The 20,037-nt window shown below is 38.8% G+C and overlaps 1 protein-coding gene across 2 annotated transcripts in view; it reads left to right on the forward strand.

The window, feature by feature from the left end:
* HMGA2 (high mobility group AT-hook 2) overlaps positions 1–17,608 on the forward strand; it is a 356,638-nt gene extending 339,030 nt beyond the window's left edge. For both annotated transcript variants that reach the window (XM_070755647.1, XM_070755650.1), the window contains one exon: positions 13,754–17,608. In XM_070755647.1, coding sequence (XP_070611748.1) covers positions 13,754–13,801 — 48 coding nt within the window. In that variant the 3' untranslated portion in view covers positions 13,802–17,608. The remainder of the gene's footprint in view (positions 1–13,753) is intronic.
* Positions 17,609–20,037: the final 2,429 nt, after the last annotated feature.

Raw genomic sequence — 20,037 nt, forward strand, 5'->3', positions numbered from 1 at the left:
ACCCCAATGGTTCCAGCTAATCGTCTGGCACTTGAAGGGGATAGATCAGGAGTCCCCAAACTTTTTACACAGGGGGCCAGTTCACTGTCACTCAGACTGTTGGAGGGCCGGACTATTAAAAAAAACTATGAACAAATCCCTATGCACACTGCACGGATCTTATTTTAACATAAAAAACAAAATGGGAATGTACTATTTAGAGGAGGGGAAGAAGTCTGAAATTCATATATGTTTATGTTTTGGTTTTAATTTTGTTTTGTTAACATCTGATTGGCTATACAAGGTTTTCTTGGTTTATAGAAAAATGTATAAAAATGTTTATAGAAAAATATATAAAGAAAGAAGGAAGCACTTTGGCATAATGGTTAATAAGTTAGAAATATAATTGGTGTTGTACTTTTTAAAGGAACACTAAGGAAGGAATTTAATTAAAAGAAAAGTATGTACCTGGATGACAACGTTAGAAAAAAAAGTTTTGCAACTTTTTTGATGATTTGATATTAGACAAAATGCCACATTTTATTCAGGGGAAATTAGATGGTACATTGTATTGTTTGAATGTATGTTTAGAGAAAAATTTAAAAAAATTTACACACACCCCAAAAATGTCCTTCCTTCCTCCGCCCCTCCATTCATTTCATTCTTCCTTCCTTCCTTGTTTCCTCCGTTTCTTCTTCCTTCCTTCTTTCTTTCCTTCCTTCCTTTTCCCTCCATTTCTCCTTCCTTCCCTCCCTCCCTCCTTTCTTCCTTTCCACTTCTCTCTTCCCTTTCCCTTTTTTTCCTTCTTTCTCATTTGTTTTGTTTCCCTCTCCCTCGTTCTTTCCCTCCATCATTTTCTCTTTTTCTCTCTCACATTCCCTCCCCCTCTCACTTCTGTTTTCTCTCCCTCTCTCTCTTGCTTTCTTTCTCTCTCTGTCCTTTTCTTCTCTCTTCTTTCCTCTCTTTTTTTTCTGCCCTGCAACAGGGCAGCTCTGTTGCAGGGCAGGTCAAAGGAAGCTCAGCTCGGGGGCGGGCCTGGAGCAGCCGCCGCCACCGCTGCCTACTCTGCCCTGCGCTTTGGCGGCGCCGGGGCCAAGTAATTTGAGGCTAGGCCCATCGCTCCTGGCTCCAAGTACAGGGCCTTGGCGGCGGGCAAACACCTCACCGTCGCCTGGCCGGGGAAGAGCTCCCCTCCCCGCGATCCGGGACGGGTGGCCATCAACAAGTTAGTGCGTGGGGGGTCCTGATGGCTTCCTTACGGCCCCCTCCAGCCACTTGCAAGGCTTCCAGGTTTCCAGCGGGGTGGCGAAGAAACAAAAAAGCTGCATTCTCCCGCTCTCTCTCTCCCTCTCTTTCTTGATTTATTTCTCTGTCTCACTCACTCCCTTTCTATCTCTCCCTCTTTCTCTCTCTCTCTCTCTCCGCAGCAGACCCCCCCAACGCCAAAAGTGCCCAAACGCGCTCAAACCTCACCGGTGCAAAATCCCTGAAGAAAAAAAAAAGTGGCACTGGAAGGACCAAGACAGTCTGCAGCTGAGCGTCTGGAGAAAGAGGAGGAGGAAAGTCAGGGGGCGGGGAGGAAAGTGGACCTGCAATTGCCCCCTTTCTTTCTCACCTTTAGGGAGAGGAACTGTTGCTGCTCTGCCATAGGGCAGCAACAGTTTATCTCCCTGAAGGCGGCAAAGAAAGGGGCCAATTGCAGGCCCGCTTTCCTCCGTGCCCCCTGGCTTTCCTCCTCCTCCTTGCCACCACCAGACGCTCAGCAGCAGAGTGGATGGGAGATTCGGGAGCTTAGTATATAAATGGTAAAATCTCGTACGCTGCCACGGGCCGGATAAATAGCCTCAGAGGGCTGCATCCATCCCGCGGACCGTAGTTTGGGGACCGCTGGGATAGACTGAGGACTCAACTTCTAGACAAGGTCATCTCTACCATGCAGGCCGCACATCGCACGTCTACAATGAGAATTTACCAAACAACGTGGTCAGCCTTCTGTAAATTCTGTACCGAACACCAGGTAGGCCCTCAAGGTTCACCCCTGATCCCAGTCCTGGAATTCCTCCAATCTGGACTTGAAAAGGGTTGGCTCCGAATACCTTGAGAAGACAGGTAGCAGCTATCTGAACAGTTTTGAAAATGGAAGAGGGTCACTCTCTATCTCACCATCCGTGGATTAGAGACTTCCTTAAGGGAGCTTCCAACAAACATCCGCCACCAGTTCTCACTTGTTTTATGAGCCCTTACTGGACCACCATTTGAACTTCTTCAAATGATATCTCTCCGCTTTTTAACAATTAAGACTGCCTTTCTGGTGGCTATAACGTCAGCTCGTCAAGTATCCAAGTTATCAGCCCTTTCAGTGTGCTCGGATCTTTGTATCTTTCATTCAGACAGAGTCATTCTACGCCTAAACTCAGCATTCATTCCAAAGGTCAATTCCATTTTCCATAGAAGACAAGACCTTGTGATACCGGACTTTTGTAGACATGGTGACCACCCTTCGGAACTTAGGTGGCACAAGGTAGACACCCTGAGGGCATTGAAAATTTATGTTAGACGGACTGAACATTTTAGGAAATCCGAGGCCCTGTTTGTTTCCTTTTCTCAATCCAAGATGGGCCTCAAGGTATCGGCACAGACACTGAGTCGATGACTTCGGAGTTGTATTGTGGAAGCTTACAAAACAAGTGCCAACAGGGATTACAGCTCATTCTACCCGAAGCGCAGCTACATTGGCGGCATGGACAACACAGGCGTCCATTGAGGACATTTGCAGAGCAGCCACTTGGTCAGCACCGACAACGTTTATATGTCATTATAAGCTTGATTTGTTTGCTTCGGCTGAAGCGTCACTTGGGAGGCGAGTTCTTCAGAGGGTGTGCACTTCTCCTGCTTCCCTGGTCCAGCCTTCTCCCTCCCATGGAACTTAAACTTGGGTATATCCCATGTTGGACTCTCCTTCCAGTGCAGTGGAGAAGTACCATTGTACCTACCTGACGGTCTTCTTGATGCACTGAAAGGAGAGTCCAAACCCTCCCGGCCATTAGGCCCAGGGGCGGTCTCTGTTAAACTTCAGTTCCAGTTACATATTGCTGTTGTTGAATAAATGTTATTTAATTTACCTTCACTATTGTTTTTTGTTTTTTAAAACTGAGCTATTGGGACAGCTAGGGGGTGGTACCAAATTGATATGCTAATCTAAACTCAGTCCCTACCAACGAGACTAGAGAATTACCCATGTTGGACTCTCCTTCCACTGCATCGAGAAGACCGTTCAGGTAGGTAAAACGGTACTTTCTAAAGCTTAAAAATATGCATTTAAGAATTATTTAGGATAGGTTGAAGTCTGGTGCAGAAGAAAAGCTGAAAGTCTTCAGAATGCTAAGTAGTAATTGTGTGTGTGTGTACCTCTACTTAAGAACTTAATTCATTCCAGGTACTTAAGTAGAAAAGTTTGTAAGTAGAAGCAATTTTTCCCCCATTAGGAAAGAAATAAAAGCTCGGAATTTAGATGGGAGGAGGAGGAGAAAGAAGAGGAGGAGGACAGTTGCTGCCGAAGGAAGGTGACATGAGGGGAATCAAAAAAATTCAAAACTTTAACTTTGCGCCAGAGAGAGAAACCCAGAGGGGAGAGAGGGGGGAATCTCCTGCTCCTTTGACCAAAAGGTGGTTGTTGCTGCTGTTGCTACCTGTTCCTTCCCATACTGCTGCTGCTACCTGTTCCTTCCCATGCTGCTGCTGCTACCTGTTTCTTCCCATACTGAAGGTCTCCCCTCTCCTCTTGCTCTCTCGCTTTGTAGCCGGCGCCTTTCCTTCACTGTGGTGACTCCTCAGTTTGGCTGAAGCCGAGTTGATCTGGCCGGGGCAAAGCGCCCCCTTTTGCCTCCCAGAGCTCCGGGAAGCAACCTCACACTGGGCGTATCCAGCACAAAGGAGTCACCACAGCGAAGTAGTTTATTCCCTCTCCAAGTGTCCAGAGAAAGGAAAACGCTCCGTTCGCTCTGGACTGCCAAAGCCTCCTTAAGCACCAGCGAAAAGCCGGGAATAAAGGGGGAATGGCAGGAAACTGGCCGGGCCTTTGTGCCACTCTCAAATTTCTTAGGAAATTTTTCCGGGCTTGGGTTCTTAAGTAGAAAATGGTTCTTGAGAAGAGGCAAAAAAATCTTATCCAGAAAAGTTCTTAAGTAGAGGCATTCTTAGGTAGAGGTACTACTGTATTTATAAGATATTTGAATACTACAATGGAAGTAAATATGTTCTTTCTAAGTAGGTTGATCCCCCCCCCCAAACCTAAACAACAACCCTATTTCCATCTGGGGGAGAGTAATGGAAGAAGAGAAGAGACATAAGTGTCAAAAGACTAAGAGCAATTCAGTTGACACCTTGTTTTCATGTAGAACTTGAAATCAAGTAGGCTGAAAAAGAAATATCTTATTTATTAACCTTTGTGCAAACTCTTAATGTAAGTAATGTAATATAAGTATTTGGGAATCTATTTTCAATCCTTCACTGTGTAGTGATATCAATTTCTATCTCTCAACCTTTCCCAGATTCCTTCAAATCTATATTGAGTTCTGCCTGATGAAATAGCAATACACGCTCGTATCTAGAGGTACTACTGTATATTCTTCCCAGCTGTTGCTACCAAGTGCTTGTAAGCAAAGGTGCTGACTTCATTTTATAGACAGAAAAGGTCTGTCTGTAAAAACTTGAATGCATTGCAGTCAAATATTTAAGAATTTTACTTGTTAAACACATTTCACTGCTTGGAATTTGGCTTTGCCCCTGTTAAAGTTTGCATGAGGATCTGTTGAGTACAACCAGTCTTTGGGTTGGGCTTTTCGCTCAGTCTGTTTTGTTGCTGTTGTTAACTGTATTGTAGGAAACGTGTATAGCCAAGTATTTTGCCTATAGTGGCTTCTCTACAGAATTTCTCATCATGTTGCCTTTCCTAGGCCTTAATGGTGAGCAAATAGTCCTTGACTTGGATCTGAAGAAAGGCAGCTATAAGGCCTGAATCCATTGCAACAAAGACCTCTTGTGCAGGCCTTTCTCTAACACACACACATAAAGAGAGAGAGGCCTTAGAGAAATTCATATTCTCTCTCCCTCCCTCCCTCCCTCCCTCCCTCTCTTATCGGTATTATTTATCTACTGTACACTTATTTTGGTATTTGGATGTAAATAAATGAATAGTCTTGATTATCTGGAAGAATAAAAACTTAATTTAACATACTGTACATTGAAATATTTATGAATACAGATGTTTAGGTGTTTTGACTTCTTTATTTATTTTTTTAATTATTTTTTTTGAAAACAGAAACAGCAGAACAACAAAAAGAAAAGCAATGTGCAACAAAAACATCAAATGTGAAAAACATATTTACAGTTACATTTCTGTATCTTCGGTTTTTCCATTTTTCTTTAAATTTACAGTTATTCTATTCTATTCTCTTCTTTCCATCAATCCAATTATAAAATTTACCCCACACGATGTAGTTATTCTGAAACCTCTTTCCATTAGTGATAAAAAGCACTACTGCTCTGAGTGAACTGAAAGCTATCAACCAGTTGACAGGGCTATTTTTAAGCTTTCCAACCCAACAAACTATTAGAAGGAAATTATGTAAAGAGTGGGCTGCCTTTCTGCCCATCATCAATAATTTAAAGTGAAGCGCTGATACATAGCTCTGGGACATTATTTACTTTGCAGATAAATGGACTCAAGTTCAGTCCCCAGCATCTTTTCACACAGGATCATCTAGTAAGCACTGGAAAACATCTTATTTCTTTTCTTGTCACACACTTTATTAAAAAAGAAAAAGTAGATAGTTCTAAGCTAGTCAGACAATGGTACAACTTAACAAATGTGTATGCTTGACTATCGCTTACACCAGTGTAGGACAAAAGCATACTTTGGTGCTTTTTTTTTCTGGTCCAAATGTCTGTGGGACAAATGTCAAAGCAAGTCAGCTATTTCAAAAAGCATTTAGAGCTCTTAAGGAGTGGTGAATGACAATAAATGCATAACAATATCACATATATGCAACATATTGTGTACTTGTTTCTCTCTTTACCAAAATACTTAATTGCGGTGTTTACATGATGATATCTCACATGTTTGTCATTATTCTTATTGTGATTTGTTGTGGTGTTCACATTGTATGGTTTTTGACATCAAAAACACTGTCCCTTTCCAAATTGAAATACGATAACACACTATCCAAATTCTTCATGAACATGTCACTTGAGGCAGTCGTGGATCTCGGATATACCTTTCCCCTGATCATTCTTTAAGCAATTATAGCTATGGTCATAATTTATAACATCAAAACTAATTCAATATACAAACAGGAAAATGTTTCCTGCACTCACTTAAAAACAGTTTCTCTTGTTCAACCGGCAAGAATGTGATTATAGCCTGTTGTAGCAGTTCTTTATTTTTATCTGTTATGAAGACTATGTAATGTTGTGAGCTGTTCAATATTAGGAAACTTTTCTTGACTCAAAATAATGTCACTGCACATTTCCACTTTGCAAGTTCTTTTATCTACATTTCTGGAGCCTCCTTTCCAATGGGTAAGCAGGCTTGACTAGAAAGGGACAGCTTAGTCTTCACATAGCTAAGTCCTAATGAGGTGTGCATAGCATTTGGCTTTAGATGTTCAATCTCTTTCTCTTTAACTTCAAAGCAATTTCTTTAACATTTGATGGGAGATATGTGGAGAGGGTTTTAGTGCATAAAATGTGCCTCCCACCTCTTTGATACATGCAGCTCAGCAATCTTGAAATCCAATTCTAAGCATATTTAACATCAAGTAAATAGTTGGAGCTCAACAGATCTTTTTCCTAGTCCTATGTCCCAAAGGTGTTTTTTCCAAGATGCAACCAGACTTTCTTGTTTTTCTTTGAAGAGGTTTCACTTCTTATTCAAGAAGTTTATTCAGCTCTGACTGGATGGTGAGGAATGGAAGAATGTATATCCCTTGCAGACAGCTGGTCATTTGCATTTGTTTTGAGAGTCGTTGAGGCCACTTGGATGTTTATCTGTGTCCTCAAGATCACCTAAGTAGTGTCTACATCTCAAACTGAAGCCCAAGTGGGTCCTGTAGTCTGCAATTTTTTCTGGAAATCCATTCATACTCTCGCACTATTTGAAGGGTGTTCATCCCAAAGTACATTGCTAAACGTCACTGGAAATTAGCTATGCATTTTGGGATTAACACCCTTCGAATAGTGCAGAAGTATGAATAGATTAGTGGTTTTTCCAAAAAAATGCAATTGCAGAAACCATTTGTGCTTCAGTTTGAATGTATGTATGCAGACATACTCAGGTGACCCTGGGAACATAGATAAAACTCCAAGTGACATCAACAAATCTCTAAAAGAATTGACCAGATGTGTGCAAGGAATAGAAATCCTTCCATTCCCCACTATCCAGTCAGAGCTGAAGAAGCTTCTTGGATGAGAAGCGAAACCTCTTCAAAGAAAAATAAGAAAGACTAGTTGCCTCTTGAAAAAGCACGTTTGGAAAAATCATGACTGGATTACTGAGAATCTCCATAGACACTCCTAGTTATATATACATAGGAGCAGTAACTAACGTTGTGTCTTTTCTCCCCCATCTAGTCTGACCCTTAATCACAAGATATATCTTTCCAAAGACCCATTTTGTTGTATAATCCTGCAGTAGCCATATTGAGAGCAGATGTGGTAAAAACAAATTAGAAACATTTACTTTCTAAAGATAGCTGCAGTAGTTAAGAATTAAAGGGAATCCCACAAAGAGATGTTAATCCAGGGTCAAACTTTATTTTGGGATGGAAGTAAGCTTGGTTGCCCTAGTATTTGTGTTGTAGATGATATAGGCAGAATGCAGTTGTGTTTATTCTTCTTGACTTATTGTCCTCCTGAATCATTTATATCAATTTATTTTAGAAATTATACAATTTCAAAGAATTGTACAATTTAAAAAACGTTGTTTAGGCCATTGAGTCCAAAACTTATGACTTTAAGTCAATATCCTATCACCACCCTTTTGATGCATGAACCTCTTACTTAATGATATGTGAAAACCTTGATAACTTGCATGTTTTTGGATCCTTATAATTGGCTGACAAAATTAGACTGTAGTTTACATTCACAGATTGCATTTAAAATTGCTCAGATGCAATTTGAATCTGTATCAGATCATGCAAAAGTTTATTATTTATTTTGAAACATCAATGTGAACATATGGCTGTCTACAGACAAGGCTTAAATTTCCTGTTTTCCCCTTCATGTGAATAATATGAGGGTTATCAGGAAAGTAAGATTACAAAGCACATAGCTCTTGTTGGGGATGTTGGTATTACAGTGGAACCCCGACATAAGAGCTGCTCTACTTAAGAGCAACTCGAGATAAGAGCTGGGAGGGGAGAGATATTTTTGTTCTACTTACAAGCCCAAATTCGAGATACAAGCGCCAAGGAGCTGTCTCCTGAAGCCAAACGCTAACTTCCGCGTTCGGCTTCAGGAGACAGCTGCGAAGCGGCGCGCGTGTTTTAAAAGGTTGCAGCCGGCCTGGGGGGCTCGGGGGGGTGCTTGCAGCTTTCTTTCTTGCTCTTTTTCTTTCTCTCTTTTACCTTCCCTTCCTCTATTTCTTCTTTTCTTTCTCCTTCCCACCTTCTTCCCTCCCTCCCTCCCTTCACTCATTCCTCTCTTACTCTCCCCTTTCATAAGTTTCCTTGCTTCCTTCCTCTGTTCCTGTCCCTTCCCCCTTTCTTTCTTTCTTTCTTTCTTTCTTTCTTTCTTGCTCTTTTTCTTTCTCTCTTTTACCTTCCCTTCCTCTATTTCTTCTTTTCTTTCTCCTTCCCACCTTCTTCCCTCCCTCCCTTCCTTCAGTCCTTCCTCTCTTACTCTCCCCTTTCATAAGTTTCCTTGCTTCCTTCCTCTGTTCTGTCCCTTCTCCCTTTCTTTCTTTCTTTCTTTCTCTCCCTCCATTTCTTGCTTTCCTTCTCCTTCCTCCCTTCTTTCCTCCCTCACTCCCTTCTTTCACTCATTCCTCTCTTACTCTCCCCTTTCATAAGTTTCCTTGCTTCCTTCCTCTGTTCCTGTCCCTTCCCTCTTTCCTTCCTTCCTTCCCACCCTCCGTCCATTCATTCACCCATTCCTCTCTTGATCGCTTAAAGCCGGTCCCTGGTGCAAAAAGGGTTGGGGACCTCTGTCCTACAGGATTGGGTGGCAGAGAAGTTGAACATATGCAAATTTAAAAGTTTAAGAAAGTTTACAAGTTAAGTGAAAGAAACTTCATTATTCATTTATATGTACATGTACATTTCTTCATTAAAAACATGTCTTTCTGCATAATTTAGACTAACTTTGTGAGTTTTTTGAGGGCTGGAACCAATTAAAATTATTTACATTAATTCCTATGGGGAAAAGTCATTCGAGATAAGAGCTGCTCGACTTAAGAGCCCAGGTCCGGAACGAATTAAACTCGTATCTCGAGGTACCACTGTACTATCATGTAGCAGGAAGCCAGCAGAAGAAAACGAGCAGTGCCAGTGGTCAGTAGTTCATCGACTGACATTGTGGTGAAGGTTAGAGATGACCATCCTTATTCCATTTCCCTCCAAGTGCAAAGTGTGTGCTGTAATATATTACCTAAATGCTAAGGCATGAACGTTGCTGTGGTGTGTGCCCAAGATTTGTGCGTGATGGGTGGCCAAGATTTTTCTCGGCATTTGCTGAATTTTGAATTTTTTGGATGAAGAAGAATGGGTATGGCGCCACTGCATTGATTGACATTTGCTCTCTGGAGTATGGTGATAAGCCCAAGTTTCATCTCTCGTCACTATACAGTTGAGAAAAGCCTCGCCTTCAATCTCGAAATGGTCAAGAAATTCTCAGGCGGCACTGACTCTGTCAATTTTGTGTGCTTCAGTAAACATCTTGGGCACCCATCGAAGCAGCATTCATTCCCTTAGCCTTCAGGTAGCGTATTACAGTGCACACTTCGCACTTGGACGGAAATGGAATGCGGACACTCATCTCTAACCTTCACCACAACACCAGTCAATGATCTACTGACCACTGGCACTGCTTGTTCTCTTCCGCTGGCTTCCCGCTACAGGATTTATTTATTTATTTATTAGATTTGTATGCCGTCCCTCTCCGTAGACTCGGGGCGGCTAGTAACTTCCCCCGTGAACATTCCCCGTGAAAGCTATGTGCCTTGCAATCTTACTTTCCGGATAACCATCATACATAAAAGAACTAACTCCTGAATCATAAAAACAACAATGTGTCTATACACACACATGCATACCACCATTACCAGGTGACAGTTCTTTCTGCTTTACCTGCATGTGGGGAAGTTGGGGGATATCTTGTGAGCCAAAGTTATTTCAAGAATTCTTGTGAGCCTTGAGATTTCCTGTACACTAGTTAAATGTATACTAGTGCTACAACAGGACCCCCCAACTAGTATGTGAACAACTCTCTGCTCAGATTTTTGTCACCTAAGATTCTTTGAGAGTCTGCACACAAGATAAATAGACTGAAAGAATTATTGCATATATTTGAAAATAGATAATAGAAAATGCAATAGGTTTGGGTGCTGGTGACCATTCAAAGGCTAGGAATTCTGGGTTGGAAAAATCTGAAAGACCACTAATTGGTATCAAAGAGATACAGACATATCTAACTTCCTGCCCCTCCCCCCATTTAGTCATGATCTGGTTTTTTGTTTTGTTTTTTTTGTAGTCCAGTAACAGTAATCCAATGGCTAAGCATAAAATGTCACTTCCATTGATGATGTCTGGAGGCAGTTATGAAGATCAGAACAGCTGAAACAGAAACACAACAGAACAGCTAGCAATGCCAGCAAAAAAAGAGGAAGTAATGAGTAATTTAGTTGAGTCCTTTTGACAGCAAGTCAAAAATTCCCAACTTAATACTTTGGACAATACTGTAGTTGTGAAATATTTTTAAAAGTCTAGGAAATAAGTTGAAATAATAAACAGTATCTCATTAATATCAACCAGAATTTCTACGTATTCATAGAATATATAGGAGCATGAATGTGACTGAGAGCATGAATGTGACTGAAAATGAGATTGTGGAAAATGCTATATCTTTGCAATAGTTGACTGCCTTTTTGTAATTTAAATATTAATTGAAAAAATAAGGCCAGAGGTTAGCTGACACTTGGCTTCCCTCTCTTTCGCCTGTCCATGGCTTTGATCATGCTACATCTTTCTTTGTGCCTCATTCTCCAGAGACCATCTCAGGGTCATGGCCTGTTTCCTAGTCAAGAGGTATAAACCTACTGGCTTAAATATTTGAGGCCCACAGTTTAGCAGGGGGGCCTTTTTGCTTCATGCTTTCCCCATTTCCCACATAACCCAGAGCAGACTAAACAAAACCAGTGTGAAATCTCATGACTTGATGCTGCTATGGTTATATTTTTTAAGCTGTCATCCATTCATTTGTACTTGTGTTTATTCCCTGGATTTACAGCTTTTTTCAAGCCTTTTTTTTTGGGGGGGGGTGAATGTTTGAAACCTTTTGAAAAAGGATTGCAGAAAGCAATGGCCTATGATTAAAGCCTACTGTTGTTTTTTTCTCGCCATGCTGCTCTTGTGCAGTAGTGTCACACATGGTAGCATTTAGCATCCCCTTCACAGCTGAAGTGTTTCAAACACTAATGAATGGAAGTTTGGTCACATAATGCAGACAAGCTGTACCTCAGGCTTTGCTGAGTGGTGTACTGCAGTGGCCTGGGAAAGGAAGAGAGTTATAAATTGTGTCAGCTAGCCACCCAGACAAAATGAAGCCATGTGGAAAATCAAATCTATTAAAGTATGAAGACTGTTATAAGCTGGTCATTGTTAAAAGGTCTCAGTTTGCTATATGGGTAAATGTTTACCTATTCACCCTAGATCTTTTTCACATGCTGTCTTACAAGATGATGTGCAGAATTTGATAAAAATCAACTTCTCCCTAACAGCCCCTTTTATCAGCAGTGTTTATTGTCTCCACTTTACCACCCGTATCCTGAAAGGTATTGCACATTAATTGAATAAGGAGTGTAAAAACAATGGCACAGTGGAGCAAGGTCAAAAGATGGCTCTACATATTTTAAAACCAAAGGGGGAGGGGAGAGACTGGGGCTAAGAATGAAAGACATAGCAAAACAGACCTCCGACAGTTTCTGGTTTTGTACATTAACCTAGATTTTAGACATTGCCTCCCAAAACAGAGTTATTATGCTTACATGTGTTTTAAGCTTTAGGCATAATGTTAGTGTGGTGTTTGGTTAAAAATTTCAGTAACAGCTGAACTGGAAGACTATTGTGCTCTCATGTGTGGTGTGAGAGGTTGGGATATGAGAGGCCAAAGTTCAAATCCACACTTAGCTCTGAAGCTTGTTGGGTGGCCTTGGGCAGCTTTTCATTTCCCAGCATAACCTGCTTCCCAGGATTCTTAGCTGAGTGAATAAATGAGATAAGCCCAGTAAAATACTTCGTATGTTGAAAAGTCCTGAAGATGTGATTAATATCAAGAGAACAATGCACATGAGATACACATGCCTCTTCTTTAATCTGAAAACTGAAATTTTTTACACATTTCTCTGTGGACTTGTTACATATTTACATATTTGGAATCATTTAAAAGGACCAATATGGGAATGGCATGATCTAAAGTTTACAATTGAAACAACACCTCCAGTTGCAGAAATTAATTGTGAAAAATGTCTCTAAATTCTGGTACTTATGTAAAACAGTTTTAAAACAGCACAAACTAATTCCTAATGAGTTAAGATGTTAATGACTTTGCAGCCCCTTTGATTTGTGTAACATGAGCAAAGGAATTATTCATTCATTCATTCATTCATTCATTCGATTTTTATGCTGCCCTTCTCCTTAGACTCAGGGTGGCTTACAACATGTTAGCAATAGCACTTTTTAACAGAGCCAGCATATTGCCCCCACAATCCGGGTCCTCATTTTATCCACCTCAGAAGGATGGAAGGCTGAGTCAACCTTGCGCCGGTGATGAGATTTGAACCGCTGACCTACAGATCTACAGTCTGCTTCAGTGGCCTGCAGTACAGCTCTCTACCTGCTGCACCACTCCGAATTAATTCAATCATAGTTTCCTTTCCCCCCTCCCCAAGAGAGAATCCATTGTTAGTTTTGCATTGGCTCACATCTTAAAATATAGCCACAATTCATATTCCTTGGTCATCCATAACACAGTCTTTGTGACTTCTTCAACAACCTAAAACAAGCCATGACTTCCATGTTTGTGTGAACTCAGTTATACTTTGAAACTTGACTATCACATTCTGAGTAAGTCTGAATAATTCTGAGAAGGTTATTGATAATGAATTCCTGGTTTATATTTCATACTGCAAGGCAAAGAAGGAAGCAGATACAGACATAAGTTCTGAGAATATCTCACTCTTAGTAAGATATGAGTGAGCTATGTGAGCTTAGTGAGCTATGGTGGCACAATGGTTAGAGTGGAGTACTGCAGGTTATTTTTACTGACAGTTAATTTGACAGTTCAAATCTCAGCAGGCTCAAGGCTGACTCAGCCTTCCATCCTCCCAAGATGGGTAAAGTGAGTACCAAAATTGTTGGTGGCAATATGCTGACTCTAGAGAGGGCTGTAAAGCAGTATATATAAGTCTAAAATACTGTTATTTGAACTGACTCAGTAACTTCAACTTAAAGTATTTTCAATAGTTGTATAATTAATTTATTGCTCTGATTGCTCATTCCAGGATCAACCTGAAGAGACATCCTCACAAGAATCAGCAGAAGATGATTAGAAAACCAGACCTTTCTATTTCTACCTCATCAGCAGTTGGATCTTTTGAAGGGAGAAGACACTGCCATGACCACTTGCTTCTGTTTCCACAATCTTCTACTTTGGCTTAGGTGGGGAGGAGGGAAGGAATCCACATAACCTTAAAAAGGACTTATTATTAATTGTTATTGCATCCCTTCATTGTCCCAGGTTTTGTGAAACTGCTGTAACACTGGGGCACAGATTAGCAACTCAACATATACTTACTGTTTTCTCTTATTTTTCTTTAACCTACTAATAGTTTGAGCTGCTAAGTAAGGGTGAATGGGTCAGTAAATCTTAGAAGCAGTTTTCAAGTTGTTCACTGCACTGCCTATATATAACTATTTTAAAATATTAATTACCATGGGCATTTAAATTGGAAGGACTGATGTTTGACACTAGTTCTTACAACATCTCTGAAAACCCACCCTCTAGCTTAGTGAATTTTCTCTTTAGAACACCAAAGATAAGGATTTATATGCTAGGATTGTGTATACTTCAGAATGATTCAGGAGGCTTTCACACCTCATGCAAACACAGCAATGAACACTCTGCTGTTCATTAAAGCAGCCTGAAAGCAAAATGCAAAGGCCTTTAATGACTATCCAATTACTGTTATGCTTGTCTCGCACTAATTTCAGGGAGTCAGATCTTTAAAATAGCTGTATAATTTCTTAAGCCTGAGTAGAAATTTGCAAAAAGAAATAGGTAACTTTAGTGAACAGCCAAGAGTTTATTTTGGAAGATCTGAAATGCTTCTTTAAAATAATTTTTGAAGTATGCCCAGCCCTATTAGATACTATTTTGTTAGCTTTGGACTAGATTTGTGCTTATTTGTTTCTCATGTTACTGTTCTTTTGAAACACACCAAAGGTTAATTCTTTCAATTAATTCAGCTGATAATCAGGAAGCAAAAGTTTAAAAAAGGTACTTTGCAACAAAAGGGAAAAAATGACAAAGATACTCTGTATAATAGCAATACATATATCTGCTGAACTAATATCAAATGGAACTCAACAGCACCCTCTCTGGAAACGTGTTTATGCACCCTGAGGTGGAATCTGCTTTCTAGAGATTGTCATGTTGTTTAGAAATGACTTACACCAGACACTCTTTCAGGACAGAAATCTGGATTTTAGTGAATTTTAAACAATACCTCAGAATGATTTTAAATCATATCATACTGGAACCAAGGGAAATAATTTAGATATTTAGTTTGATTTATTACTGTGCTGCCAACCCATTCCACTCCTTCAAGGAATGGTCTTATCATCTTCACTAATACATCTCCATTCAAGAGCCAATACTATGTACCTCAAGTGGGTTTGTTAATTTTAAGCAATATACATTGACATAGGATATTTATCTGGGCAGGTTGGTCCAGTTATATGTCCCCATTTTTTATTTTTTATTTTTACTAAAAAGCAGCACTTTTAACAACAACTGCAATATTACCCCACTTTTCAGTACTACCTCTGTTATTTACATTGAACTCAACAATCATATAAACACTTGCTGCTATGATCATACATTGCAAGAACTTGCTATTGGATAAGTAATCCTAAATTCTGTATTCCCCCAATCCTTTTTTTTACTTTGTCACTTAATTGCAATTAAGAACACAATGCTGTTAATGTTTTTCAGCATTACAATATTTTTCTTTTAAAAGTATGCTATGCCTTTCTCTGCTAAATTTCTATATAATATACCATTAACTTGAATATATTTTTGTACCAAATTGCTCATAAAGTTTGTAATGATAATTTTCTTCATTGACACTACATGACATAAAAATAATTAACTGCAGTGTTTAAATATTACTATCCAGGTTTGTACCTCAATTGATTTTTTTTAAAAAAAGAAATGGACTAGTCGATTGACAAGACCTACCTCCAGACTATTAATGGATGAACTTGCTGTTTCTGTCAACATTTGTTTTTTTGGCAAGACTGAAACATTTAGGACTGTAAAAACATAAAGGGCTGCAAAAACATAAAGGAAAAGCAAACGCAAGCAGAAAACCCCCCAACTATTAGATTTATTTTTGTAAAAGAGCTTTGTGGGAAATGAATACATATTAATTTGTTTCATATTAAAACCACCCCTCAAAGAAACTTGAATCTTTGTAGGTTGGACGCAACAAGCTCAGCTTTTTGCATAATGCAATCACAAATAAGTGTGCATATGTTTGTGTGTGTGAATTGTGTGTAAAAACTAGTGGATTATATGAGAATACTCATCAAGTATTTTCATTTTTTTTTCACAAATGTGATTTTTCTTTAATATGTGATACCAGATTTATTTTAAATGCTTCTTATGTAGAGATTAATACTTTCTGACTTATTTGATTGCTTTCTTTTTATTTCCTCTGTCTGTCTGTCTATCTCATCCTCAGATATATCTGTTAGTAAACATTGTTTTATTATTTGGGCCAGGGGTAGATTCTCAGGAAAACATTCTTCGGTATGACTTTAGTGTTAGTCAAATGTAACTAAGGAGAGCTACTTACTGGCTGCTTCACAAGATTGACTGTTAAGAACAAACACCAGTTCCAGTAACATGAGTGCCTTGCATTAGGGATCAATGAAAAAGAGCATATAAGAAAAATCTATTTTAGATGTCCTAATGTTACCTAATTTGTAAATAATTATACAATAACTTCATATGGGACTTAATCATAACCATTCAAACTGTGGCCTGAAAGACAAATTACAATGGGAGTGCACAGGTTTTTCCTTCTGGGTGCAGCCAACTGACCCCCTCCCTCTCAAACAAATCCCTTAAAATAGTCATGACGCATAAGGGATGTTATTGGGAAGAAAATGCTTAGTGACTCATGAGGAACACTTGGTCAAGACTCCAAAAATGCCTTGCTTCTTTAGAATATGGTGTGCTTGAGTGTTTCTCAACCTATGTGACTATGATCTGCAGATTTGCAGTCCTTGCTGTCTAGGGAATTCTAGGTACTGAAGTCTGAATATTGTAAAGTCACCAAGGTTAAGAAACATTGGCATAGGCCATACTCCCTAATTCCATGGCTCTAGTATGTACTAAAGCTCCATCCAAGAAAAGGGATGTATTTTTAATCTTAACGAATGGTGTGAATCTAATAGGAAATCACTATTGTGCACATAGGAATATACCATGAATCACTGAAGGAAATCAAGTAAATTCTACCTGCATGGAACTCTGAATCAGGATTATAAGGATCAGGATCCTTATAATGGAGTTTCTGAACGTGAGATGAACTAAATGTTATTGATAAATTGGGGCAGGCATCAAATTCCTAAGGGCTTACAGCTTTGATGAAATCTTACCTTTTCTGTATATTGTAGAACAATCAAAACACATTACTACCTCTCAGGGTCTTCTATACCTCATTTTTTCAGACTGAAAATAACGTTGTGGCCATTGAAACAGAAGGAACATCTTAAAATTTTTATATATATAGTTTATTTTTATGGGAGATAAATTTTAGAGGACTGTTCTTTGCTGTCATTGGTCACTCCTAAATAAGACTGGACATTATTTTTTTCTGCCATTTCTGCGCAATTGATATACTTGCAAAAACCTACCGTTTTTTCTATTTTCCTCAACTGTTTTCTAGCTCGTTGCTTTATTATTCATATAGAGTTGCTGTCTATGATTTTGAATTGCTTGCTTGTTACTTGCTGAATTATCACAGTTTGTTCAGCACAATAAACTCATAGTTTATGTAATTTTCATGTTCAATTGCTAGTATTTTGTCAATACTTCATAATTAAGCAATAAAGTTTGGTCTTAGTGAGTCACGTTTATTTATTTTTAATTAAAACGCTGTACACATTCAAACTATATTATATATGATACATGAAAGGGAGAGCCAATCAGTGGTTAAGGGCCAAGCTAGAAACCAGGAGAGAGTGAGTTCTAGTCTAATTTTAAAGTATATATGATAACCATTATGAGCAGAAATGTATCATTTGTTGTACTTGATGCCATTTCTAAATTATCTGATGTAATAATCATAGTATAACAAAATGCAGAAACCAAGTGTGCCATGATACTGCCATGTACCCATACCTGACACATTATGTTTAGACTCTGTGTCCTCATTGAAAGTACTCAATCAAACTCTTAATTCTAAAAGAAATGTCAAGTGATACATATTATCCAAGAGAAATTGGATAACTTGCTGGTAAAATGTTAAACTCTAGAGCCATATAAAGTTTTAGAATTTTTTTTTAAATTTGCCTAATGAAAATTAGTGAGTTAAATGTTATGCATTTTATCCTGTTCTTATCAATACTGACTTGTCTTTCAGGACTGAAGTAATGATAAAAGTGTGAAAGCATGAAACTGTTTCAAGAAAGAACAAGATAAAAATAACAAAATAGTTAAGCAGACATAGTTTTGGTACCAGCAATTCAAATACCTTCAATAGTAGTAAAGTTAATTGCAAAATAACTATAAATCACATTCCAATAATGCAATTATGTTCTTCAATTGAAACGTAACTTTTATAAAGAATTACACTCCCAAATAATGAGTTTATTTTTATTTCAACTGAATGATATAAACATTCAGATAGTGGCTAAAGAAAAATATAGATATGCAGAATTGAAAATATTTCATGTGCATATGTCTGTAGAATAATCAGAAAATCAGATTTTAAACAGCATAAAGCAAGGTAATGAACAAATGATATCCACATAAATATCTTTATAGCATTGATTATATTCAGAGCAGAAAGTAACATTCACAAGGTAGACTGTTAAGGTGTTTTACCTTATTGGTAGCAACTGGCTGACTTCCTCTGGACTTCCAAGGGGAGAAACAACCCAGAAAAATACGTTGGCATATTTCTATTTCAATACTTCTATATTGTTGCTAAAAAACAACAACAACAACCCTGAATAGTATATTAATGAAATCAGCAGAACTAGTTCATTTTACTTAAATCGTCCTAATTTGGATAAAGGCAGAAAATCTTGCAAATTACTTATTCTATGAAATGCAATTTTAACCATTCCGATACCCAAGAAAATAATAATAATTGGAATGCAAGCACCCTAAAAACACCTTAGAATAATTGCAATTATGATTAAAAGTACATTCGTTTTGTTAAAAAATAAGATAAAGAGGTTTAGCTATTAACAGCACTTCCAAGAAAACCTGTGAAATTGCTGTGAAAGGAAAAGTAAGCCAAAGTAAAAAAAAGCATGTAATACTCCGTGGCTTCGGAATGCACTAAAATAAAAATATCCAATCATAAAAGCATGAAGATACTAGATATACTGCTACCAGCAGTTTATTACATGTTACCTAGTATTTAAGAAACAAATCATAATGGATATTTAAGGTTTCAAGCTTCTACATTCCACAATCTAGACTGGTGATTGGTCATTTGAGTTTTTACTAAATTGAATGAAACTAAGTGGATGCAAAGGTGTTACCATCACCACTGCAAGATGAAATTTATTTCCCTCCCAATGCTTGAACATATTGAGAATCTACCAAGCTGGCATTCTAATTGCCAATTCAGTCACAAAACTGTCATAATCAGTCATGATCTAGGGCAGACCTGGGCAAAGTGCGGCCCGGGGGCCAGATGCGGCCTGCCCACTGTCTGTGACCAGCCCGCAAAGGTTGGAAGGAAGGAAGGAAAGAGAAATGGAGGAAGGAAGGAAAGAAGGAGAAATGGAGGAAGGAAGGAGAAATGGAGAGAGGAAAGAAGGAAGGACTAATTCTCTTTCCATGCCCTTTTGCAAAAGTCCAATAAATGTTCATTTTTTAATTGTTCATTTGTTTCATTGGCCTTTCCAAGAAATTTAAAGCAACACCCCACCCCACCTCTCAGAGGGAAAAAGGGGAGGAGGAGGAAGAAGAAGAAAAGGAATCCAAAGGCAAAGAAAATCAGATAGGCAGAAGCTTCTCACCATCTGGGGAAGGAAGGAAGGAAGGAAAAATGGAGGGAACAATATTGTCATTGAATACTTTGTTCTGTACAAAGTTGAATGTGCACAACAGCATGTGAAATTGATTGTCAATCAGTGGTGCTTCTTAAGTGGACAGTTTGATTTCACAGAAGGAAGGAAGAAGTGGGCAATTAATTTATAATTATAATATATACAGTTATTGGGTAAAACTGAGTTAATTATATTAATCTGGCCCTCTAAAACCATCCCAATTTCTCATGCAGCCCCATGGCAAAATTAATTGCCACCCCTGATCTAG

Source organism: Erythrolamprus reginae, chromosome 6 (assembly GCF_031021105.1).
Source record: "Erythrolamprus reginae isolate rEryReg1 chromosome 6, rEryReg1.hap1, whole genome shotgun sequence".
Classification (NCBI taxonomy): domain Eukaryota; kingdom Metazoa; phylum Chordata; class Lepidosauria; order Squamata; family Dipsadidae; genus Erythrolamprus; species Erythrolamprus reginae.